The 25,849-nt window shown below is 55.7% G+C and overlaps 1 protein-coding gene across 1 annotated transcript in view; it reads right to left on the bottom strand.

The window, feature by feature from the left end:
• The window catches only part of JPH3 (junctophilin 3), a 71,905-nt gene that overhangs the window by 43,513 nt on the left and 2,543 nt on the right, over positions 1-25,849 (bottom strand). The window contains exon 2 of the mRNA XM_032464518.1: positions 847-1,624. Coding sequence (XP_032320409.1) covers positions 847-1,624 — 778 coding nt within the window. The remainder of the gene's footprint in view (positions 1-846; positions 1,625-25,849) is intronic.

Genomic DNA, 25,849 nt, shown 5'->3' with positions numbered 1-25,849 from the left:
ACGGGCCCAGGGGTGTGGCTGCTGGGGGTCCTGGCTTTCAACGGGCCCAGGAGTGTGGCTGCTGGGGGTCCTGGCTTTCAACGGGGCAGCTTCCTTCAACCTGCGGCAGGCTGTCCCTGGCCTCCCACAGCTGAAGGGCAGAACCAGGCTCACACGCTTACCTCTGCTGTTCCCAGGGCCCTCTTTTTCCAGCTCTGAAGCCCCCGCCCCTGGACCAACAGACACCTCAAAATCCAACATGGCGCCCACCATGATCAACCCTCAATCCGCTGCTCAGGGCCCAGCAGCCCCACTGAACCCTGAACGTGGAAGTCCAGCATCTCATTCAGATCAGCCATTGGCCGACAGCACCCAGTCTTGCGTGAGCTGCCCCCAGGCCAGCATCCACAGCCAGTCTGTCCAGGGGGAGCCACCTCCTGGGCCTCGGGATGGGGTGGCCAGGGCAGCTTCCACCCTCCTCCACATCTCCGCAGCACTGGGCACTCAGGCCCACCTGGGAGCGTCACACCTCCCTCTCGACCAGCGGCCGTCCAGTGCACCTCACCAGCAGAATCCCCCACCACCTTTCTCCATCAGTATTTTACATTAAACACCAGCATATAAAACAGGTAAAAGAGAGGAGGGGAGGTTTGCTCTGTTTGAAGGGAGGTTATAAGATGCAGAACCTCCTCAGATCAACCATTTCCTTACTCCACCTCTCAGAACCTCTGAGGAACTGCAGGGTTCCACAGAGCAGAAGTCTGAGAAACACCAGTGTGGGCCTGAACCCGGGAAGCTCAATGGACCAGATCAGGCTGGTGAGCCAGACCAGCCCACCTCCCGCCCGGCGCCCCCTCGCCCTCCTACCTGGAGGCCGCTATCTCCGCCTTCTGCTTGGCGATGGTGGCCGCCCGCCCGGCCGCCTCCACGGCCCGGTCCACCTTCTCACGGATCTTGCTGGCGCGCAGCGGGATGAGGCTCTTGCGCCTGCCGCTCACAAGGACGTTCTGCTTGTACTTGCCCTCCTCCTTGGTGCCGTCGGGGAAGGCCATGCAGCCGTAGCCGTGCCGCCGGTTGCTGGCCCACTCGCCCTCGTACTTGAGCCCGTCGGAGCGCTGGCTCACGCCGAAGCCCGAGCGCTTGTCGCTCTTCCACTCGCCCACGTAGGTCTCGGTGGTGGTGGCGTCGATGTCATCCTCGACGACCGACAGCTCGGCCTCCCCCTCGCCCAGGCTGATGGTGGAGTGGACGTCGCTGGCCGTGGAGCTGACCGTGCTCATGCCCGCCTCGCTGCGGAAGGAGCTCTGCTTGCTGCGCTGGCTGGCCAGGCTGCTCTTGGACTCGGACTTGCGCAGCTTCAGCCCGCTCAGCAGCGAGCGCCGGAACAGCCCCTTCTTCTTGCCCTTGAGGGCCTCGGAGTCGCTGTGGGCCACGAGCACGAAGCCGCCCCGGGACACGGCAGGGCTGCCGGCCACGGCAGCAGGGGCGTCGGGGTGCAGAGCGGCGCCGTTGGTGTGCTCGCTGCGCAGGGAGTTGATGGACGTCCTCAGGGGCGAGCGGATGACCGCCGCCATGCCGTAGGGGACGCTCTGCCGCACGCCGTAGCCTTGGCGCATGCCGCCGACCCACTGGCCCTGGTAGGTCCCTGCGGAGGCAAAGGAGAGGGTGAGCACGCGGGAGGGCGACGCGGCCGCTGGGACTCCTCATCTTGGGCAACTCAGCGAGGCCCACAGGAGGCAGACAGACTGCTGGCCCACGGGGTGGTTTTATGACTTCTGTCACAAGACACTTCCCTCCTGCTTCCCGCAGCTGAATTCTGTTCGCTCTCTTAGAGGCTGGAGGGGCAGGGGAGGTTGTAAGAGTCTCTGAAGCGGTCGGGAGGGACCTGCACAGCTCCCTAGGCATGTGGGCAGATGGGCCAAGCCAGAAAAGACAGGGGGTGGGGAGGGCAGGGAAGCGAAGCAGGAAGCAGCACATTCCAGGAGAACAGCTCCAAACAGGGATCGAGGGGCCCGTGAGCAGCAACTGCGAGGACACAGATCCAGGCTACAAGCTGGGTACTGACAAGGCTGCCTTGGGAGGCAGTAAGTTTTCCATAGCTGGAGGCATCCAAGAAGAGTTGGGAAGACCACTGAGCAGAGACACCTTAAAGGCACTAAAATTGGCAGACTTGCTATCTCTGAAGGAATCAAAAGTGAGGGTTCAGTGGTAGAGCGTGTGCTTAGCATGCACGAGGTCCTAGGTTTGATCCCCAGCACATCCATTAAAAAATTAATTAATTAAAAATAAACTTAATTATCTCCCCCCACACAAAAATAAAAATTAAACAAAAGGGGGGAGACTCAAGCAGATGCTTGCACATCCAGGTGCACAGCAGCATTACTCCCAACAGCCAACAAGAGGGCGAAGCAGACTGCAGGCCATCCACACAGTGATCGCTGTTCAGCCTTAAAAGAAAGGAAGGAAATTCTGCTACTTGCTACGCCATGGGTGAACCTGAGGACATTACCAGGTGAAATAAGCCGGTGACAGAAGGACAAACACTGTGTGCTTTCCCTCGGACAAGGTACCTAGAGGAGTCAAGGTCAGAGAGACAAAGTAGACGGCGGGGCCAGGGGCTGGGCCGGGGGATTACTGCTTCGTGGGTACAGAGCTCCTCCTTGGGGTGACAGAAAAGTCAAAAACAGACCGAGGTGATGGTTGCCTGACACTGTGAATGTGATTAATGCCACTGAACTGCGCACGTAAGGGGTGACATGGCAAGTTTTACGTTCAATCTTACCACAGCTTACATCTCACCACAACGAAAGAAAAAAAAACCAGTGGAACTGAGCTCACATTCTTGCTCAGCTTATTGGCTGTGCGACTTCAACAATGGGCCTAAATTTCTCATGCCACGTGGCTGTGCAAATTAAGTGACACTCAACATGGTACAGAGAGGGGCTCCCTGCCCCCTACCCTCCTCCCATCCCTGCCCCCAACCAAGCATTTCTCTGCCTCGGGCCACAGCGGCCTACGCTGGGCAGTGAGCACCTCCTCCCCCAGAAGGCTCCACACCTCAGGCCCTTTTGCACCCCCTCCCAGAGCCAGCCAACCTGGCTGTAAGCGGGGTTCAGTCATGGAGTGACAGGGGAGAAGGGGGTGGCGGATTCTGTGCCACTCAGCACCCCAGGGTGACCCACGCTGGGGCAGAGACCTGTGGCTTGCACCCAGGGTTGTGAGAGGGACCCTGGCTCTCAGTCCTGGATGGCTTCTCCCCTGCCTGGGTGGGTGGCCCGTGGGAAGGTGGCACTATAAGGCCAGACCTGCCTGCCAGGGCGGTGGCCCTCCTGTGGCCAGTTCTAGCTGGGAGAGGCTGCTGTCGCAGGGACCTCTCACCCCCAATCTCACCCCCAGCTGACTGCCACTTCTACTTGTGGGCTGGGGACAGGGCTGTCAGATGAAACGCAGGACACCCAGTTCAATCTGAATTTAACATGAAGAATAAGTAATTTTTAGAGACACATTACATGGGACATACTTAGAAATCAGATTTGTGGGAGACAGTGAGCTGTGAGTCTCTCTACTCCACCATCTTCTCCTAGAAATCAGATCGATTATCTGAAATTCAAATTTAACTGAGCATCCCATATGTTTATTTGCTGAATCCAGCACCCCGGCTGGGAACCCCCAAGATGTCACCCTGGGTTTCACAGGCAGCCCCCTTCCCAAAGCTGCGGATTCTCCCACATGAGGAGAATCAGCCCATCTCCCCCCCAGCACCCCTGCACCCCCTCAAGGGAGACTGGGCTTACAGAAAAGGACCCCCAGGAGCTCCACGCAGCCTGGTGGAGGCCCTCGAGTGCAGGGGTACGGGGAGGAGTCAGAAGTGGGACAGACCTGGGTCCGAATTCCAGCTCCACACTTCCTGGATCTGAGGCCTTGGGAACGTCTGCTTTAACCTCTCTGGGCCTCAGCTTCCTCACCTGCAAAATGGGGGAGGTGGCCATGCAGATTAAACGTGCTAATCCATGTAAAGTGCTGGAAGGTTGTTAATGTTCAGTTAACAGCCACTATTATTAACCATCATCATCAAAACCTCGGAAATAAACAGCACTTCACCCCGCAGGTGAGGAAGCGGAGGCTCAGGGAGGGGCTGCCCCAGCCCAAAGGCAAACACGGCATGAAAGTTATGGAATTCAGACCCAGGGTCACCCTCCACCTGCACCCCGGCCCTGTGCCCAGCAGGCTCCTGCCACCCTCGTGATGCCCGACATCCTCAGGGGGCGGGCCGACCCCGCCCTGCAGGGTGAGCTCAGATGGGGGGGTGGTATCGGAGAGGTGCTGGGAAGCATGGGATCTACACACCATCCTGCAGGCTGGAGAGCGCCCCTCCCTCCGGTAATGCAGACGGGGACGCACAGAGCCTGTCGCAAAAGTGGAGACACAGGCAAATCTTAGCTTGTTCTGAGCAACGGAGTGGCTGGAGCAAGGACCGGGGGGGGGTGGGGGGGCGGGGATCTGCGTTCCCGAGTTCTGCCCCCTGGTTTCCACGGGCCACACAGCCGTGCCCTGGCAGATCCGAGTGGCCAGGGCAAACCACAGCCTTGGAGTCTATTTCCACATCAGTGAGAAGAGGGGAACGGCTCCACACATGACTCCTGACTGCCGTGACTCTGGAGAGCCCTGGACGGATTAGCCGAGGCTGGAGGGGGTCAAAACTGTGTGCATGGGATGAGCCCAGACAAGGGCACAAGGTGAGGAAAGGAGCTGCGTGGCCAGCCTTGCCACTAGATGCACACATCACCCCACGACCCGACCGACAGACCCAGAGACAGGAAGCAGACTGGCAGTTGCCCGGGACGGGGCGGGGGAGTGACAGCTGATGGGGTCGGGGTTTCCTTTTGGGGGTGATGAAGAGGGCCTGAGATCAGAGAGAGGTGGGGGCTGCACAGCTCTGTGAATGTGCACGATCCCACTAAACTGTTCACTTTAAGACAATTTGGGGGAGGGTACAGCTCAGTGGTATACCCTCACTGCTCAATGGCGAAGGACTGAACAGAGCAAGAGAAAGAACATAGGCCCTTGGGCGAGGGGACGGCTTCTCCCAAAGGAGACTCCAGGCCAGCCTCCACCCCTTCACCCCTCACCCCTCACCCTCGTGGGGCCTCTGGGCCAAAGGCCTTTCTTCCCTCCCCTCTTTCTCTCCAGTTTGGGTTGACCAACAATGGATTAAATTCAAGGCCCTGAACCCCATGGTTGTTTGACTGAATCTGGCTGGTTATCTGCAAGACACTAAATCCAATGTTTAGCTTTGCACACAAGCAGCTTGTACGTGGAAAGGCAGAAGCCAGCACAGCCCAGTACAAAGGGAGTGGCCCTGACTGGTGCGTCCCTGTGGTGCTGGGGAGTCTGTCTGGGCTGGCGCAGCCCCCAGGACGGGGGCAACTCCCTGCCTGCATTTTGTACCCCACCTCAGCCCTACAGCTTGGCTGCCCCTCCCAGGAGGACACCCAGATGCAGAAGGAGTGTTGAGGGACAGCCCTGCTTCTTTCCAGGTAACTTCGGGAGGACAGGGGCACATGCTGGGGACCCTCCCACCCTCCACCACCTCACCTGCCCATCTCGACAAAGATAAAGGGCGGCCCACCTGTCTCCATCACCCAGAATCCAAAATCAGGATATGTGAGTGGGCCTCAGGTGAGGAAGCAGACCTCCCTAAACGTGGCCTGTGAGATGCCCAGTGGAGTGACCACAGCTCGCAGGGAGAGTGTGGGAGATGAGACCACCAGAGGGCCTCGCTTGGACAGAAGCGGTGTCCTCTGATCTCAGGGCGAGTTAAGACCCCTGAACTTCTGACCCAGCCAGATGGGCACGGCCAGAGCCCCTGCATTACTACCAAGCTGCCAGGTGACGCCAACACTGTGCTCAGGGATCCACTCTGACGTCGGCTGAGACCATCACTCCAGGCACACTGTGGGCACCAGTGCTGTCTGGTTCCGGAGACCACCAGGGCCGAATCCACACATCCCTCAGCCAGCTAAGATCTGGCCTCAACCCTCCGCTGGCCTCTCTGGCAGCACGGACTGTCGGCTCTTGCCCAGTTAAGTGTCTCACGAGGGCCCCGCGTGTCTGTCACACACTTTCATTCTTCTTCTGAAGCCCCCGCCCGCCCGCTGAACTTCTTCCCAAGGGTTCATCACGGAGCCTAAGGGACCAGGCTGGTGAAAACACGGCCTGCTGTACATCCAGGAGACGCCAGGTCAGCCCGGCCAGGCGAAACGGCCTCGAGGGTACACCCTGGACGTCAGCCCGGGGCGGGAGGGGATGGGACAAGTTCTTCCGGGAGGGGCACGGAACCCGCTGCCGACCTGGCTCAGGCCTCAGCCCTGCCCCGGGAGGGACACTCACCCTTGGCCCCTGACAGAGAGAGGCAGCAGGAAGGAGTCCCACCCAGGGGACCTGCTGGGCATCCAGGGTGTGGGTGCAAGGGGACGGACACTCACTGTGAGGCCAGGGCTCCCTGTGCCCATAGGACGGAAGAGGGGAGTGAGGCTCGGAGGTGGGAGGGAGCTGCCCGACGTCGCCTGGGACGTGAATGCAGGTTGGGTTGATTCCCAAGCCTGTGGGGAGGGTCTCAGGCCTGGAGGGGGCTACACCACCCTTTCTCCCAGTCGACCGCACACATACCTACATGCCATGCCGATGCCACGGCCCCAGCCTGTCTTCTGTCCAGAAACCTTCCACCCACCTGGACTGACCTCCACTTGCTTGACCCGGCCTGGCCTGCCTCCTGTGGGGCCCATCCCCTCTGGTGGGCACAGCTGACTGGACCTCGGGTAGACTCTCCCCTTGGCCAGCATCTTCTTCCCCTGGGATGCTGGGACCCTAACGAAGGGATGCTACTGGACACCCGGCTGGGAGAGAGGAGCTCACGACTGCCACCCGCCCGAAGATGCAGAGAAGGAAACGGGCCACAGAGCAGCAGCCAGGCCCCTTCTCTCTGAGCAAGGACGAGGGGCTGCTCCCTGGGTTCTGACGTCCCTCCTTCCTTCCTTGAACCCATCTGTCACTTGACTGCTTTGAGCAGGCGTCCACCTAAGACGCCCCACAACAGACGCCTGGCCTCGGGGCCTGTTCTTCAAGCACTCCTGGGCCCCTTGCAGTTTCCTGGGTCTGGGCACAGGTCTGACTCGGCTGTGAGAGCCCGTGCTGAGCGCGTCTCCCCAGGGAGTAACGGACAGCACCCACGAAGCTCCAGTCTCCCTCCCACAGACAGAACACCTGCGCTCCCACCCTCCTGCCGCATCTGCAGCAGCCTTCGTGCCTGGTGTGGGAGGGGGTGACGCTCGGAGGCCCCTCCACCCCGCGCCCAGTGCTGGCCGAGGCCCGAACGGGCCTGACCAGGGTGAGGACACACCGAGCAGTTGAGCGGCACCTCATTATTTCTCCTGCTTTGAGATTTAACCAGGACGTGGTTTCTGCAAAGTTTCTACAAACAGACTACCTTCCTCCAGAATTAAAACAGCCAGCACAGCAACTTCCCAGCCCAAGAACTGGCCCCAGAATCTCCAGGCTGGGCTGGAGTCTGAAATGGTTGGTGAAGAAACCGGCGCTTCCCAAACACCCCTGAAGATAAGGAGTCAGTCACCTGCTGTGTTTGTGTGTACACACATGAGTGTGTGTGTGTGTGTGTGTGTACATAAAACCACAAACCCAGGACCCACCTCTGACCCACTGAATCAGGCCAGCCAGAGAGGACCAGGTGACCTGCACCTGTCAGCATCCCCAGGCGCTAGGGATGTGGGGAAGACCAGGAGGGGAAGTAGCTAGTACAAGGTCGCCCAGCGCAGGAGCAGCAGGGCCAGGGCAGCATCACGACACACGTGAGCACGCTGTGCTCAGCACGGACCCCGGGCCTCTTTTCACCTTTTCTACATCAGTAATACTGGCTGCAACCAACCCAACACATGAATGTTCCACAGTCACACAAATTACAAGCCAGTCCTCATTTCTGGAACAGTGGGTACAAAGATTAGCTCTGTTCTATTCATTCTTAGGATAATTTCCTAGAATGAAACTGCTTTGCCAAAAGAAAGATTTTTTTTTTATCAGTCTTTTTGATAGATTGCCCTCAGAAGAGACTACTTAAGAGTGACCACCCTCCTCACGTGCTCACCAACACCACGCAGCACCACTGGTAAAAGCCAGCTTTAGCTGGGCGCTCAGGGGTTACGGCTGCTGGGGTTTGCTACGGGACAAATGGTGCTCCTCCAAAATCCACACGTTGACGTCTTCCCCCCAGCACTTCAGATCGCAGCCCTACTTGAGGCAGTCTTTAGAGAGATGACGAGGTTAAATTGGGCCATTAGGCAACAGGCACTGCGAACAAATGCCCAGCATCACACGTCGCCAGGGAAATGCATGTCCTGACCACTCACGTGGAATCCAAAACCAGTGACACAGGTGACCTCATCTACAAAACAGAAACAGACTCTCAGACGTAGAGAACGAACTTAGGGTTACCGGCGGGAAAGAGGGCGGGGAAGGGATAAACTGGGAGTTTGAGATTTGTAGACACTAAGCATGATACATAAAGTAAACAGCAAGTTCATATTGTGCAGCCCAGGGAACCATATTCAGTATCTCGAAGTGATGTATAAGGAAAAAGAGTGTGAAAAGGAATGTGCACACACACGTATGGCTGAAACATTATGCTGTACACCAGAAATTAACAAAACATTGTAAAATGACTACGCTTGAACTAAAAAAAATTTTTTAATTAAAAGCACCATAAACAATAAAAAAGACCACACCGAACCAGGTACCACCTCCCTCCCATTAGGATGGCTATCAAAAAACCAAAAAAACCCAAAACAGAAGAACAAGCATTGGTGAAGAGGTAGAGAAACTGGCAGCCTGTGCGCTGCGTGTAAACGGCGCAGCCGCTGTGAGAACCAGTGTAGGCAATAAGAACTAAAACTCAGACCAGGCCCAGAGAAAAGACAAAGCCAGGTGCTGAGCGCATACGAACAGTGAGTTAAAAAGAGAACCTTCTCCCCTCCAGCAGGACACAGGAAGCTTCTGGAACAACAGAACCAGAAAACCACACCCCAGGGGACCCAGGCCAGTGAGGAGGCTGGGGTGAGGCATGGGACCAGGCTCAGGGCTGTCAGGAGGAACGGAGACCCTGCCCACTTCCCTGGCCCACCCAGGGGCTGGCAGCTGGAATGACTATGTCCAGGCAGCAGGGGAGAATTCTCCTGGGGAAGCTGGATCGGAGCCAGCAGTGAAGATGGCCACGCATAGAACCGCCCATCAGCATTTTGGTGCCTGACTTTGGTATGTCTACAGCCAGGGGCCGTCTGACACCTGGAGAAAGCCAACAGACAAGTGGGACCAAAACATGCAAACACACGGGGGGGAAAACAGGAGGGAGTCATGAAAAGTCGCAGGGTGTGGAAGACCTCTGGGAAGCCAAAATTAAATTACCCTCAGAGAGGTAAGAGACTGCATCGACAAAATGCGAATCAAATGCAATACAAAAGGAAAGATCAGAAGAAGAAAGAGCTTCTGGAAATTATAAGAGTGACGGCTGAAATAAAAATTTTGATAAATGAGTCGGAGGGCAGTCAAGGAAGTCTCCCAGAAACTAGAACAAAGCGATGAGGTGGGCAAAGTGGTGAGAAGAAGAGGAAGTCAGAGTCATCCAGGAGGCCCCAAGCCCGTATGTCAGGCGTTCCAGGAAGCAGTGAGGGAAAAGTGCCGGAGATACAACATGGGAAAGTGCTCCACAACTGAAGGGCGTGAGAGTCCAGGCTGAAGGGGCTCGCGGACTGCCTGCGCACAAAGGAAAAAGACTCATACCAAGTCATGGCACCGTGAGGCTTCAGAACCCCAGCAAGCCAAGATCGCAAAGCTCCCACAGAGAAGACAGATGTCACACGAAGGAAAGTCCGAACGGCATGAGTCTTCTCAGCAGCAGCACTGAGACCCAGACCTCAGTGGGAGACAGCCCCCACTCAGATTCTAAACAACAGTGACTTTCAATCTAGAACTCTACGCACAACTGATTCACCAAGTAATCAAGCCACAAAAACTGTGCCTTCCATGCATCTTTTCTCAGGAAGCCGCTGCCGGACGTACTCCACCAAAATGAGGGAGTAAACCATAGAAGAGGAAAGACATGGGCAGAGCCAACAAAAATAAGGCAAAGGGAATCTTCCTACACTGTTGGTAGGAATGCAATTCTCAGCAGCCTTTGGAAAACAGTATGGAGATTCCTTAAAAAACTAAAAATAGAGTTTCCATATGATCCAGCAATCCCACTCCTGAGCATATATCCAGAGAAAGCTCTAATTCGAAAAGATACATGCACCACAACGTTCACAGTAGCACTATTCACAATAGCCAAGACACGGAAGCAACTTATATGTCCACTGACAGGTGAGTGGATAAAGATGTGTGTATATATATATATATACACACACAGACACACATATACATACAACGGAATACCACTCAGCCATAAAAAAGAATGAAATAATGCCATTTGCAGCAACATGGATGGATGTAGAGATGATCACACTAAATGAACTAAGCCCGGACAGAGAAAAACAAGCACCATATGATATCACTTATATATGGAATCTAAAAAAATGACAAATGAACTTATTTAACAAAACACAGAGAGACTCACAGACATAGAAAACAAACTATAGTTACCAAAGGAGAAAGTGGGGGAAGGACAAATTAGGAGTTTGGGATTTGCAGATATTGACTATGACATATACAATAGATAAACAAAGTCCTACTGTATGGCACAGGGAACTAAATTCAGTGTCTTGTAAGAACCTATAATGAAAAAGAACGTGAAAAAGAATTTATGTGTAACTGCATCACAACACTGTAACACCAGAAACTGACACTAGAAGTCAATAAAACTATACTTCAAAAAAAAATTTTTTTTAATGAAGCAAAGATTTCCAGGAAGAGAGTAGGAATGGGTGGGATTTCACATGTGTGTGTAAAAGCAACATGGGTTTGAGCTGTGTAGGTCCACATATACACAGGTTCTCCACAACCGTGGTTGGTTGAATCCACAGAGGCAGAACCACAGACGCTGGCAGTGGAACTGCACACACTGAGGCCTGACCATAAACTATACATGGACTTTGGAATGTGTGGAGGGTGGGAGCCCCTAACCACCTCCCCCCAGCACTGTTCAAGGGTCAACTGTATCTTCCAGAAAACAATGAAGAAAAAAATACAAACATAAAAAGTGTTTATGTGATGTATGTGTAGAGAATCTGGTGGATTTGTCCACGTGCAGAGCGGCACTGAGAGGCATTTTACTGAGCATTTGGAAGGTGGGTAAAGAATTACCCAATGAGTTAAAGAAACTATGCATTTGGAAAAATGAGGCCGTCACTAACTCAAGTTGTGCATGAAAAGTCTGGCTTGGCTCAGCAGTAAGCAGTACTAATTGTCTCTGTTTTTTGATGTTCTTTTTTTTTAAATTTTTTGAGGGGAGGGAGGTAATTAGGTTTATTTATTTACTTTTTTTTTTAAGAGGAGGTGCTGGAGTTTGAACTCAGGACTTCATGCATGCTAATAAGCACGCATGTGCTCTACCACTGAGCTATACCCTCCCCAAGTCTACTTAAGTCTTTTAATAACAAAAACTGACTACGGATTTAACAAAAGAATTGTGACAATGCTGGAATGATTAAGGAAGGGAGGAGGAAGAAGGTTCTAAGACTGAAAATCTTCACAACCAAAGTGACTGCAAACCAGGAGTCAGTGAGAGCACAGGTGTAGAAACCTGGAGGGGAGCGTCTGAGACGCAGCTGAAGGAGTTTAAAGGTAAAGTTCTGGGCAGCAGTGGGTGGAGGCATCAGGGTCCTGCTGATCTTGTTCGAGGCACTATTGTTTTCAGCACTAACTCTTCAGCTATGGGCACTTCATCTTGATAAAGACGAAAAGTTTAAGTGAGATGGGAGGAAAGACACCTTTATGAGAAAATCCGCACAGTAGTGATGTTACCCGCATCTCCAGCTGCAGAAACCAAGGCTCAGAGGGGATTCACGCCTCGTCGGGGCGGGGGTCCCAACGGGGGTGTCGAAGGGAAGCCCCGACCCTCACGGAAGAGGCTGGCCGGGTGGGTGCCCGGCCAGAGTATTTGGAAGGCTGGTGGGGAAAGCCAGAAAGGAGGCTCAAGGGGCAGGTCAGTGGCCTTCTCTGGGGGCCAGAGGGGATGGGCTTCCCTGAGGTGTCTGATGTGTCAGATTGGAAGCAAGAAAGGGACCATGAGGCCACAAGCATCACAGGCAGGTGTCAGCCATTCCTGCGCTCAGAACAGGGCACCAGCCAGGAAGCCACCCCAAGGCCAGGAGGGGTCAGACCCCCCGTAAACCAGCAAACACTGGCCCCTGTGTTCCCCCTCATGCTGCCCAGAGGAGGGGAGATTCAGGCACAGCCGCCTCCCAGCCCAGGGAGGCGTGAGGAGCCACTGCAGGTGTGCCTGCCTCCTCCATCCACCAACGCGTGTGTGGGTGGGGGCCTGGGGGCGGGCAGGACCAGGCTCAAGAGACCACCTCCTGCAGCATCCTCAGTCGCGCCCACTGGGCCAGCTTCATGCCAGCATTTTCACATCGCCCCTTCTGCTCTCCACATCTGTTCATCCCAGGAAGGTTTAATTTTTTTTTTTAAAGATTAGGCTTTATATATACATGCATATGTATAACTGAATGACTATGCTGTACACCCGAAACTAACACAACATTGTAAATCAACTATACTCTTCAATTTTAAAAAAAGGTTAGTCTTCACAGTAGTTTTAGGTTTATAGAGAAACTGAGTGTAGCTACAGAGACTTCCCATACACAAACACGCACGGTTTTCCCTGTCACCACACAGTAGCATGGTGCTGTCACTGATGAGCCAATACTGACACGTTCGTTACACATTAGGATGCAGTCCTGGGGCTGCACACTCTGTGATTCTGGACAGACATGGAAGGACACGTGTCCACCGTCACAGTGTCAGGCAGGGTACTTTCCCTGCCCTGAAAATCCCGTGTCCACCTATTCACCCTCCCTCCCCCAGCAACTACTGATCTACTATCTCAGCGGTTCTGCCTTTTCCCGAAAGTCAGAGTTGGACCCTGAGAGCACGGGGCCCTTGCAGGCCGGCCTCTTCCACTTCATAAGCAGCACTTAAGACCCCAGTCTTTTGTGGGCATGAACCACACCGTGTCAGCACCTCTGTTGTTTAAGCTTTGGCAATTATGAATAAAGGGAAGCTTATTTTCCACATCAGGAAAAAAAGGAAAGAGTGGGCCTAACCTCAGAAGAAGGGACAAGTCCCCCAGCCTGGCCACGTCTCTGCTTCCCTTCTGTGAAGGGGATGATGACAGCGGTCACCCATGGGCTGCCTGTGGGGAGGGAAGTGGACTCGTATTTGCAAAGCACCTGAGGATGGGCAGGGCATGTGGGCATGACGTCAGAGGCCTGGATGGTTTGCACCTGAGCGCACGGGCTTGGGCGCGTGATGCAGCGGGGCCGAGGCTGCTCTCAGGCAGCCAGCATCACCTGGGACCTTGATGAAATGCAGAGTCTTCGCTCCCCCAAGCCCACTGAGCAGAACTCTGGGGATGGGCGGACGGCCCGGGTTGTGACACCCTCCAGGTGACTCAGGTGCCTCTTGAGGTCAGGAACCCAGGTCCTCCCATTAGAATCACTGCAGAACCCTGAAATCAATCACTGACACCCAGTATACCCAGAGACACCATCTGTGGGTCTGAGGGGAGGCCCGGCCACTGAGGGTGTTAAAAGCTCGCAGGTGATTCTCATTTCAGGACCCTCAACCAATTTCTTGTGTCTGTTTTTTGAGGACCAGCGATCCTGTTGCTGAAAAGCTGCATTTCGGTCGAGCTCCCAGCTTCATCGCGGGCAGCAGCCTCCACTCCACCCTCTCCAGGGAGCCTGCGCCCGCACCGCCCGCTTCTGCCGGAGCAGCCCGGGGGACACACGCACCAACCAGGCCAGGGCCGCCGCCGAGGCCGGGCTGCGGCCCAGCGCTCGCGTTGAGATGGAGGACCTGGGCTCCGGCGGGTCTGCGTCCCTCGGAGGTGCGGCAGGAGCCAGGAGCTGCGGTCGCAGGAAACACCTGCAGCCCCAACGGAACGCAGGGGCTCCGCAGCACACAAGGCCAGCCTGGGCCCCGTGAGACCGCACCCTCCACCGCCGGGCCTCAGTTACCGGGTGGACACCTGTGCGGGGGGCTCCTGTTCCAGGCAGACAGGGTTCACGTCCACCTCCACCACTGCAGCTCGAGGCCGGGTGAGTCGCTTACCCTCGGCGTCCACATCTGTCAAATGGTGATAATCATAGCACCTAACACGCGGGGCTGCAGGGAAGACAGCGACGCGGGACCAGGACGGAGCGCAGCCCCAGGCAGAGAAGTCGGCCCCGAAGCGCCTGCGAGCTCTTTCATCCTTACGGAGGCCCCGCCCCCACGGGGAGGGGTTGTTATAGCCCCGCCCCCAGGGACACGTTACATCCCACAAGGGCCCCGCCCCCAGGAGCCTGTTCTACCCCCTTGGAGCCTCCTGGACAGGTGCCTGATATATCCTCACGGAGACCCCCCCACCCCCGGGGCCGGCCACACCCCGGCAGGTCTCTGTCATCCCCTCATGGAGGTCCCCCTCCCCCGAGCCCACCCTCTGAGAAGAGTGAGAGTCCTGCACGATCACTCTCCCAACGTCCTCAAGTGCGTAGAGCGATCGCTGCTCACTGCTCGGCTCCGAGAGCTTCCTCAAGGCCCCTCCCCACCTCCCCGCAACCCCGAGTCTCAGCTTCGTGGGGCATGCAGACACCCCTACTCTAAACAACTGTGCTTTCCCCTAACCACCATCTTCTCGGGACCTGCCGAGAGCACAGGGAACAAAGAGCCTCCTGGACCTGAGGTTTATCGGGACGGAGACACTCCATGAAGGCCCCACGGCGGGGAGGACTGGAGTAGGGCTGGGGTGGAGGGAAAAGGGGCAGAACCGTGGTGGGACCACCTGCAGGAGGTAACCCTGAGGAGTTCCCAAGCCCAGCACAGACGGTGTGCTGGATAAATTAGAATTTTCTCCCAACACAGACTTCACCACGTCCAGGAATAGATCCCCAGGTGGGGGGGGGGGAGGTTAGGGGGGACTGGTAAGGATTTCTCAGCTTCCAGAAGACTCTTTTTTAAGAAGAAGCTGAGTGGAAATGTAAAATGGTACAGACACTTTGGGAAACAGTCTGGCAGCTCCTCAACTAAACAGAGTTACCGTGTGACCCAGCAATTCCACTCGGGGGTTTATACCCAAGAATGAAATGAATGAAGTGAAAACACATGTCCACACAAAAACTGAACATGAATGTTTCCAACAGCCCGAAGATTCCAAATGCCCATCCGTGGATGCCCAGATAGACCCCATGTGGTCCATCCAGATGCTGGAATATTATTCAGTCTTGATCTTCATGCAGCCTGTAGTCACATGACAACATGGATGAACTTTGAACACACGGCAGAGAGTGAAAGAAGCCACACAGACTGTAGGATTCCATCTACACGAAACGATCATGGTGGACAAACCCACTGAGACAGAAACCAGATGAGCAGCTGCCCAGGCTGGGGGAGCGGGACCGGGGTGCGGCTGTGTACAGGGCTTTTTTCTGAGGTGATGGAAAGGTTCTAAAACTGACTGTGCTGATGGCCGCACAACTCTGTGAATATACTAGAAATCATCGAAACGTATGCTTAAAACGGGTGACTTGGATGGTTTGTGAACTGTGTCTCGATAAACTATTAACAGTGAAGCCCGGGGTTGGTGGAACCCCGGCCATCAGAGCAGAGTGGGCCCAGGTGTGAGGCAGCCCCGCCCTTCCCTTGCCCTGGGGAGGGGTCTGGGGGGTCTCCGCCCTGCAACAGGCATCACAGCCGCCTGGCCCGCCCCTGTGGGGACACCTCCACTTCCTGTGAAGGCCAGTGACAACCCTCCCCAGTCGCCCTGCCTCCCAGGCTCCATGGGGCCCCCGGAAAGCCTGCTCTGCACCCCAGCAGGGAGCCCACAGCTGGGAGTGTTTCCAGGCTGGGCCCCAAACCTCCACAGAACACCCCCAAATCTGCCCAGAGGCTCCGGTGGCCCTTGGGGTGGAGAAGGCTCAAGTCAGGACTCCCCACAGGACACGGAGGTGGAGGCTCCCCTTTCAGACATGACATTTGCTCGTGGGGGCAGGGTCGGTGCTGGGCCCCCAACCTGGGGTCTGTGGACTCCTGGGGGGGGGGTCCATAGATGGAATCAGGGTTGCAGGGAAAGAAATGACACCCAGATTTTCACTAGCCTCTACCTGAGATTGAGACAGGCAGCAAAGCACAGTGGTGCTCGCCAGACCTGGGACGTCGTCACAGGCAGGAACGGCACGTCCGGGAGCGTGGCTGCGGGGACAGCTGACACCGCAGGCCTGCTGGGCTGGAGAGCGGAGGAAGAGCCTCACGCCCACCCTGCCGGACGCCAGAGCGGCCGGCCACGGGCTGGACCAGGCCCAGGACACGCAGCCCCGCAGCCCCGCACCTGCCCCTGCCGCCCCCCACCCCGGATGCCGGCTCTGAGCTGTGCTGGACCCGGGCGCCCAGGACGCTGCTGCCCAGGGCCAGGAGGGACGCTGGTTGTCCCCTTGCAGGCGCTCCTGGGCCTTGGCCTCCACAACCCCCACGGGAGATCTGGGTGTTTCCACAGGAATTCCCCTCTCTGGCCACCATGGGTGAAGGGGAGGGCCTGGAGGTGGGGGTCTGCTGGCCTTCTGGAGGGGCCGAGGTACCGAGCTCATTGGCATCAGCTCAGATTTAGCCCTGACAACACCCCACCCCGCAGCTTGGTGGGCTGGGGGTCCCAGGCCTGGGCTCCTCCTGCAGGATTTCACAGGGGGCATCTCAAGCAGATGGAGGGTAGGGGTTCAGGCTGCTCTGGGCGAGAGGACAGCCCGCCTCAGAGGGTGGCTGCTGGACTCAACGGGAAGGTGCATGGAAGGGGCTGGGCGCTGGGCGGCTGCTTAAAGGGGCGGAGGGAGAAATAATGCAGGCGCCCCTGACAGCAGGAAAGGGTTCGTTCACCCCCCACTCCACTCCCAATTCTTTCTCTTTCTCAGGGACCTGCTTCTGCCTCTGTCTGTCTGTCTCTCTCCCCTGCCCACCTCTGTCCATCTCTGTCTCCCCGCGAACGCTCCTGCTCTTCCCCCTCCTGCTCAGGCCTCAGGCTAGCAGGACACTCTGTGGACGCCCCGTGGTCACTGTCCGCACAGCAGCCTCCAGCCCCGAGGAGACCCTGGCTCCTGCTCTAGCCCTGTCGCACTCTCTCGGGGACCCATAGTTAATCTCCTCCAGGTGGGACCCTGCGCTGTGGGCATGGCCCGTCAGCCCCGTGCAGGGAGCATGAGTCCCCACTCTGTGTGGCAAGAGATGCCGGGTCCCAGGGAGACTCCGGCCTGGCGGTCCCCTGTGGTTACCTCCTAGCTCTTGCTTCTCCTGACAGTCAGGTTGGTTCTGTGCTGACCCAAGGGTCAGGCCATGTGCTCCGGCACAGCCTCAGTCAGGCTGGTTCCCAGGCTTCCCCAGCGGCCCTGCTCCCTCTGCCTCTGGATGCTTAGAAATGCGGGTGCACCTCCCACACCTCCTCAGCCTCACCCCTGCCATCCTCAGGCCTCCGTGGGAAAGTCACTCCCCCGAAGACCTCCCCAATGCCCCAGAGGACCCCGTTAACCTGGCCCCAGCTCCCTCACCCCACTGACACGGGTGCTTGCACACCCCGCCCTGGGGCTGCTGGTGCCCTGCTATCCTGGGGCCAGCTCACCGTCCAGCACAGTCAGCGCTCAGGAACACCTGTGTGGGTCCCAGCTTCACTGCAGATGCCCTTCTCTCCCTGCTGCTAAAACAGACCCTAAATGCAGCCCAGCAAAGCCACCTCACTAAGAAGTGGACAGGACCACGTGACCACTTGGCCAGTGGGCTAAGGTCCCAATGTTTCCTGAGCCCCTACGGTAGTGTCTGACACCGTGCTGCGTGCTCTAGGGGCGAGAAAAAGGCACCTACAGTTTATTTCAAGGAATCCACCACCCAGCGAGGCATGCTGGGGTGGCCAGGAAGTCAGGCGCTGCAGTGTGTCACTGTGGTATCTACACTATATAAGAAAGCTTCAGAACTCAACCACAAAAAAAACCCCCAATCTTAAGGTAGGCAAGCACCTGAATAGACATTTCTCCAAAGTCATACAAATGGCCAATAAGCACATGAAAAGATGCTCAACGTCATTAATTATGAAGGAAGAGCAAATCAAAACCACAGGGAGGTCCCACTTCAGACCCACCAGGACGGCCATCATCAAAAAGACAGGTGATAACAGATGTTGGAGAGGATGTGGAGAAACTGGAACCCTCCGACACTGTTGATGGGAATGTAAAAGGGTGCAGCTGCTCTGGAGAAGAGTCAGGCAGCCCCTCAGAAGGTGAAACAGAGAGTCCCCATGCGACCTGGCAACTCCATTCGTGGGTATTTGCCAAAGAGAGGGGAAAACATAAATCCACACAAAAATCTGCTCACACATGTTCACAGCAGCACTATTCACAACAGCCAAAAGGAGGAATCAACCCAAATGTCCATCGAACAATGGGCGGATAAACAAACTGTGGTCTATCCATATAGCGGAATATCATTCAATCTTTAGAACAAATGAAGTTCTGATACCCGTGGCACGGATGAACCTTGAAGACAGTACGCTCAGTGAAAGAAGCCAGACACAAAGGACCACACACTGCATGACACCACTTACGTGAAACTTCCAGAAGAGGCAAATCCACAGAGACAGAGAGCAAATTAGTGGTTGTCAAGGGCTGGGGAAGGGGCGATGGGGAGTGACTGCTTAATGCATAACGGGGTTTGTTTTTGGGGTGATGAAAAAAAAGGTCTAAAATTAGGTCGTGGTGACAGCTGCACAACCTTGTGAACATAATAAAAATCACTGAATTGTACATTTTAAAAGGGTGGATTTTAGGGGATGTAACTGTGTCCCGATGAAGACAACAGCATTTGTCTCCTCTTAGGGTGCAGACTTCAGAGGGAACCATGTCTGCGAGATGATAAGGACAAGTGGGGAAAAGCAGTGACACGCAGAACGGGGGCTCTAATCTACCCCTGGGGTTTGCTAGTGGATTTTTAACAACACCAGTAACAGCTTATTTATGGGGCATCTGTGTGCACTGGGCCTGTGCTCAGGAATCATCACCTGGTCTCACATACGAACTTCAGGACGCCCCATGCGGGCTCATAACGGAGGCGCTGGGGTCTGAACTCAGCCCTGTGCTGTGTGGTTCTGTGGCTTCGGGGATCCCCACCTTCCCCATGACTTGGGCAAGTCCCTCTATCCCCTGGCCTTGGTTTCCTCGTCTGTAAAATGGGCACAGTAACTCTCTGGGCCTGGCCTCCTGGGGTGTGGGACAGCCAGATGACCTAATGGATAAAAATGGTAGCCACAGGGCTGGGACAAGCAGGAGTTGAGTCCCCTTCTCTGCCCCTGCTGTCCTCCGCCACCCCCTCCGGCACGTCCGCCCCCGCAGCCCATCTGCACCCTCCTCCCTGCCTGCTCCCCCCTTCCTCCTCTGCCCGATTCTGAGTCCTGGGCTCCTCCAGGGACCACCTCTCTCCTGACTTCCAGCTCCACCTCCAGCGGATGATGCTCAGCTTAGATCCAGATTCAGAACTCCCACCGCATCCTTGCATGGCCGTTCGCAGCTTCTCACAACGAACACGCTCCAGATGCAACTCTTGGCCCCACCCACTCCTCCCCCAGCATCCCCTCTGTCCCCAGTTCCAGGGCGCTAACTGTCCTGGGCTCTGCCTGCCTGCTCTGCCCACCTCCAAAGTCTTGGGGTTCTGGTTCTCTCCCCACTCAGGTCCAGGCCATCATCCCCTCTCCCTGGCACACCGGCACCCCCTCCCAGAGGCCTGCAGCTTCCTCTCTGGCCCCCCTTTCCTTCCCCACGCAGCGGCCAGGGTAGTTATCCAAACACAGCCCTACGACTGCCACACGGCCCAGCCAGTGCACTCCTGGGCACTTATGCCGGAGAAACAAAGACCTGTATTCTCACAGAGCCTCCACGTGGAAGTCTGCAGAAGCCAGCGTAACCGCCCCGAACAGGAGCCACCCCAGAGGCCCCTCAACAGCGGCAGAGCACGTTAGCAACACCCCGTCCGCTCCGGAGCACAGTCAGCAGTGAAAGGAACCAGCTGTTGACACAACAGCAAACGGCCTGGATGGTCTCCAGGGAATCACAGCGGCGACAAAGGCCGACCCCAAAAGGCTGCGTGCGTAGAACGCTCTTGAAATGAGAAGTGACAGGAATGGAGAGCAGACCACTGGCTGCCAGGGGCTGAGGAGACACCGGTGAGAGGGCAGTGCCTCCTTCCAAGTCTGCAGCTTCGGTGCTGGGGCGATGGCCACGGTGCCCACTGTCACTCAGACTTGGCTCAGGGGGCCTTCCTGGGACCCCGCTACTGCTCACTCAAGAACACACACACCTCTGCCTTCCCTTCTCAGAACTCTCCTGCGGCCTCCCCCTGGGATCCCCAAAGCCTGGTCTGAGAAACCCCTAATTATTTCACATATTTTAGTTTTGCATCCAGACTACGGCTTCTTCTTGGTAAAAGTCATGTTATCCTGTTTCTTGTATTTATTTGCTTATTTCTTTCCCCAACAGCCTACATTAGTGCAAACTATGCACTGTATTCATAGTGCTATAGATTGCACGTTTGTGTCCTCCCAAATCCATACGTTGAAACCCTAACCCCCAGTGTAATGGTGTTAGGAGGTGCAGGCTTTGGGAGGTGATATGGTCACAGGGTGGAGCCCTCTCGACTGGATTAGCGCCTGATAGAGGAGGCCCCCAGAGCTCCTCTGTCCCTCCCCCCAGTGTGAGAACAGAGGAGCTGGCTGTCTGCACCCCAGAAGAAGGTCCTTACCAAACACCAACCCTGCCAGAGCCTCCGTCTGGGACTTAGCCTCCAGAAGAGGGAGAAAGGAGTGTTGCTGGTAAGCTCCCCACACCGGCCCCACCCAGTCTACGGTGCGGCAGCCCAAATGCACTAAGACAGAGTCAGGCTCAGCACGTATTTCCAGGTTGGTTCACTGAAAGTGGACCTGAGCTTTTCAGTTTTATGTCAGGAACACAGGAGGAGCTCAGTAAATGCTTCTCAATGACTGAATGAATCACGCAGAGGAAGACGGACCACTAGAAAGTGGGCAGACGAGAGGGTGCTTCTCCTGCTTGCTTTCCTAGCACGTCACAACGCGCGCTGCTCATTGGACAGTGCTCCAGAAATGTCTCCCGGTCAGGACTGCTTCTCGGCATTAGAACGTTATCACTCCATTATTCACTGTATTCAGCTCCATCCATCTTACTCACGTAAAAAGCTGGCAGAGCCTCTTATGAGCAACGACAGAGCTGATGACCAAACAAAACTGGGCCAGGGAATTATAACAGTGATGCTTTAAAGAGTTTCAAAATTTCCCTTTAACTGCCCAGTTCTAAGTTCTTGCGATGAGATGGACGTATGAAATGATGATGGTGAATGAAATTGCCAAACGCTACTGCATTTGCACAGTTGATTCACTCCACAAGTACCTGCGGAGTGACCACCGTATGCTGGCACTACTTTAGTGACTGGACACGCAGTGGCGACTGACACGCATCCCTTTCTGCACAGCTCTTACAAGCCACACCAGTGCTGTCCAAGAGGACTCCCGTGATGGTGGGAACGTCCCATCTCTGCACCACCTAATGTGGGGGCCATGAGTCACAAGTGGCACTTCAGCACTTGGAACATGCCTAGTGGGACAGAGGCAGTGTGCTTCTAAATTTCATTCCGTTGTCATTAATTCAAGCAGCCACACGCGGATTGGGCAGGGCTGGTCTAGATGACTAATCTATTGATCCAGCTTAAAGAGACCGGTGGCAAACAGCCTTCCCTCAGGCTGCTACAGACAGAGCTGTTCCTTTGTCGCCGCTGGTGTGCACTTTCACCCCCCGCACGCCCCGCGGGAACTGAGCACACACAACCCACGGCAGAAGTAAACCTCAGGTTTTATTTCTAAGAGTCCGACTGAAGGACTCCACCCACAACCCATCTCCTCTCTCTGGGGAATGTTTTCTTGGTTCACCAGGAAACACCTAGAAGGCACTCAATTTTTCAAAAAAAGACTGACAGGATTGGGGTGAGAAACCAGGCTAACACCCCCAGTGGCGTTTCTTGGCGTCTGGAACCCACACACTGACAGAGTGGGAGCAGGCGAACTTCTGCTGGCCGAGTGTGGAAGGGTCAGGCCGGGCGGCAGACGCGGTCTGGCGGGAGGAGGTGCCGGGAGGGAACCGGAGGGGGGCGGGCGCCGGGCAGCCGGGGCAGCGCCTGTGGGCGCTCTCCAAGGTGCTGAAGAGGCCGTTCCCATCTCCTACACGACGCGTGGACCCAAGAGAGCTGGCCCCTTGCTCTAGTCCACAGAGCCTGCTTGGCAAAGCCAGGACCCCACGCAGCACCACCTTCACCAACCATGTGGCCTTTCAGAAGCCAGGAAACTACAAAGTGGGAGCGGAATCCAAGAGGGGATGGACCACCGTGGAAAATTCAAACGTCATCCTTCCTTCCAGCGCTCACAAATCTAATATCCTGCTGACATTTAAGGACATAAGAAGTGTTTTATACAGAATTATCAGCTCATGGCTGAGAGCTGGCTGTCTTTAGAGTTGTGGAGGCCTGGCGGGAGGTGAGGAAGGAAAAGTGACTTGAAGAAAAATGGAGTGTCTATTCCTGGCCCTCCCCCTACTGCCACCATCACCACTTTCCCCCAGGGTCTTCCTCTCCGCGGTGTCCTCAGGCCGGCAGCCCCCGCTCCTTGGGCTCCCTGCATTAACTGTTCGCCTCAGCCAGGGCTACTCAGTAGCTACCTGGTGGATGGCTATTTTCGGAGGGTGCTGAGCCTCACTTCCTCACCAGCCGAGTTAGGCTTCCTAATATAAAGTACGTCAGATCACTCCAGGGCCGTGCTGGGTGAGGGGAGTTTTCAGTAACACTTCTTTCTCTGCTATTATTGGCAACAAAGAACTAGTTATTTGCTTTCCCCTCTCCTTTCACCTCATGGAGCCTTTTCCCTCCCCAAAGGAGCTGGAAGAATCTCTGGGGAGGTGCTTTTATCTCCAATTGCCTTTTGTTTCTGAAACGAGCTCCTATTGGGTAATATCCTCGGCGATGGGCCTGTTTCCTCCTAAACTGAGCATTTGGATAAAAAAAAGAAAAGAGTTTACTTTTCACAAGTTCATGGCCAAACACAAAAAGTGTGCCCAACTGGTCATGAATTTTGTTTGGATTAAAGGAGGCACCAACTGCATCTGAAGTGGAAACGAAGCCGCAGCCGCACCTGTGTCTGAGCCCTGCTCCCCAGCTGGCACCCGCCCTTTCCAGGGGCAGCTGCTATGGGGCAGGAGTCCTAGGGTCTGGAGTGCCTGGCAAGCAGACGAAGCTGGGAGGGTGCACATGGCTGTGTTTAGGGGGACAAGATGGAAAACGTCTCTGGGTGACAGGTGTACGGTGCGTGTGTGCACACGCAGGCGCCGGGGGATCTGAATTTCGACTGTGGGCGTGTGTGACTGGTGTGGGCCGAGGGATCTGGGCCAGTGAAGGGAATCTGTATCTGAGGAGGAGCGGCCGGGTGTGTGCAATGACTCATAGCTTTCGGGCTGTGGGAGGGTTTTATTTGCCGGGGGGGGGGGGGGTGGGAGGCGGTGGTAACTTTTGGTCCCAGGGATCCCTTGTGCAGGGCACCAGCAGGAAGTATTTACCTGTGCAGCAAAGCAGGGGTCTGGCAAATGGAGAAGAGGCAGTATGTCTCGGCAGGACTGGAAGGAGGACCAGGGTGCGGTGTCTGCCCATGTGTGTTTGCCTGCAACTAGGCTGCTGCACCCAGAGGAGAGGGATGGGTGTGGAGGAAGAGGAAGGGAAGTTTGCACAAGAGAGTTTAGAGAGAGGGGTTCCACACAGATGCACAGGCTCTGGTATTGCAGTCCTGAGCATGAGTCCTGGTGCCGCCCGGTGCTCATCAGGCAAGTCTTCTGGCTTCTCCGAGCCTCTGCTTCCCAAAGTGGGAAACGGGAGGAAGGAGGGGTACAGAGATTAAGTGCTGTCATTATGCCAGTGCTTGTCCCCTGCCAGGCACGCAGTAAGTGTCTGATGTTGCCATCTATGATCATTTCATTATCACCATTGTCACGTCTGGCTATTGGTTCTAACAACGATCATTATAAGGGACATTCACTGCATGTGAACTATAATAATAAAATAGTGATAAATAATACCACATATTTACTCTATTCCTGGCAAAGCCATGTACACCACCTCAGTCAATCCCCACCTACTTCACAGCTGTTATTACCAGTACAGCTTCAGAAACAGGAGCTCAGAGAAGTTAAGTAACTCGCCCAAGGTCGCAGAGCAGAGCAAAGGCACCACTGGGATTCAAGTCCCATGGCTGTCAACTCCACAGCATGTGCTCCTGCCCCCTGTGCCCCCAGGCCTCACTGTCTCTGTGGGGTCACCCAGCAGACTGTGGAAGCCGCTCAGCTCACTTGAATGAGCGATGTGTGCCCTGCGCCCAGGGGAGGATGAATCTGGAGGAGGAGGAGTTGGCAGAAGTGCCCCCAGTTGAAGTGGACTCCACACCAACTCCAGCTAAAGCAGAATACCTTTGTCGTCTGTGCTCTATTCGTAAAAATCGCAGTTTCCCCAAGTCAGTACTGGGAGCGTGGCTGGAGGTGGGGAGCTTTGCTGACGCCCATCCCTCGTGCAAAGGAAAAGCAGGACTGGAGTCAGGACCGTCAACTCACCACAGCTCTGCCTGCCTGCTCTGAGACATGACCCATCCCCGCCCACCAGCTGGCCGGGAAGAAGGTGCAGAGACCCACTGTTCTGTTCCAGTGGATTACAACAACCCACGTTGGCTGTGCTCGCCTGATGGACTGCTTGAGGGCAAGCACTCTCAGCAGTGCCCTCTTTCCTAGGGAGAGGTGGGGACCAGGCTCCAGAATAGTGGTCCCAGATATCGGGGCCTGATTATCCCAGGCCGGGAAGGTCAGTTCAACTTTCTGTCTTGTCCTATCGCAAACCAAAAGGCGGCAGGCGGCCTGGCCCCCTGCACCTGTGTGCCCACCTTGGGCAGCATACAGGTGGTGTGATGTGAGGAAAGGGACTCCACCCTGGAGAGGTCGGGGATCCAAACCTTTGGCTCTGCCCCAAAGGCTGGGGGCTCTGACGTGCCCATCTGTAACGGACATGATCCCCTCCCCTCCAACTCAAGCAAGACGAGGCAGAAGGAAGTGCTTTCGCTGATTGAATGAAGGATAGAGACTGAAGGGTGTCAACCCAGGGAGACCCAAGGAGAGAAGCATGTCTCCCATCAACACGTCAGACCCTAGACTCATGGCCCACCACAGAATCAGATCCTCTCCTCCCCAGAGTACTCATGCGGAATTACCACCCTTCCCTCTGAAATGGGGGCTCTCTGAGGGCAGAGGTGTCTGTCTGCTGTTTTCCCAGAGTCTGGAGCACCTGCTCCAAAGGCACTCAGTAGATATTTGTTGAACAAAGCACAGAATTCTGTGGGCCACTGAAGATTTGGGGAAAGGTGGGCCGACTAGTATCTCAGATACTCTGCAGAGTTCCACAGAGATGGAGCCCTGGCTCCTCTTCTCCCAGGCTCACGAGCGAGGTCAGTGGCACAGGACCGAGAAGCCACGCTCCATGCTCGGGCATAGCTGGGAGC

The sequence above is a fragment of the Camelus ferus genome, chromosome 21, assembly GCF_009834535.1.
Source record: "Camelus ferus isolate YT-003-E chromosome 21, BCGSAC_Cfer_1.0, whole genome shotgun sequence".
In the NCBI taxonomy this organism is placed as follows: Eukaryota; Metazoa; Chordata; class Mammalia; order Artiodactyla; family Camelidae; genus Camelus; species Camelus ferus.
This window is presented reverse-complemented; position numbering and strand designations above follow the sequence as displayed.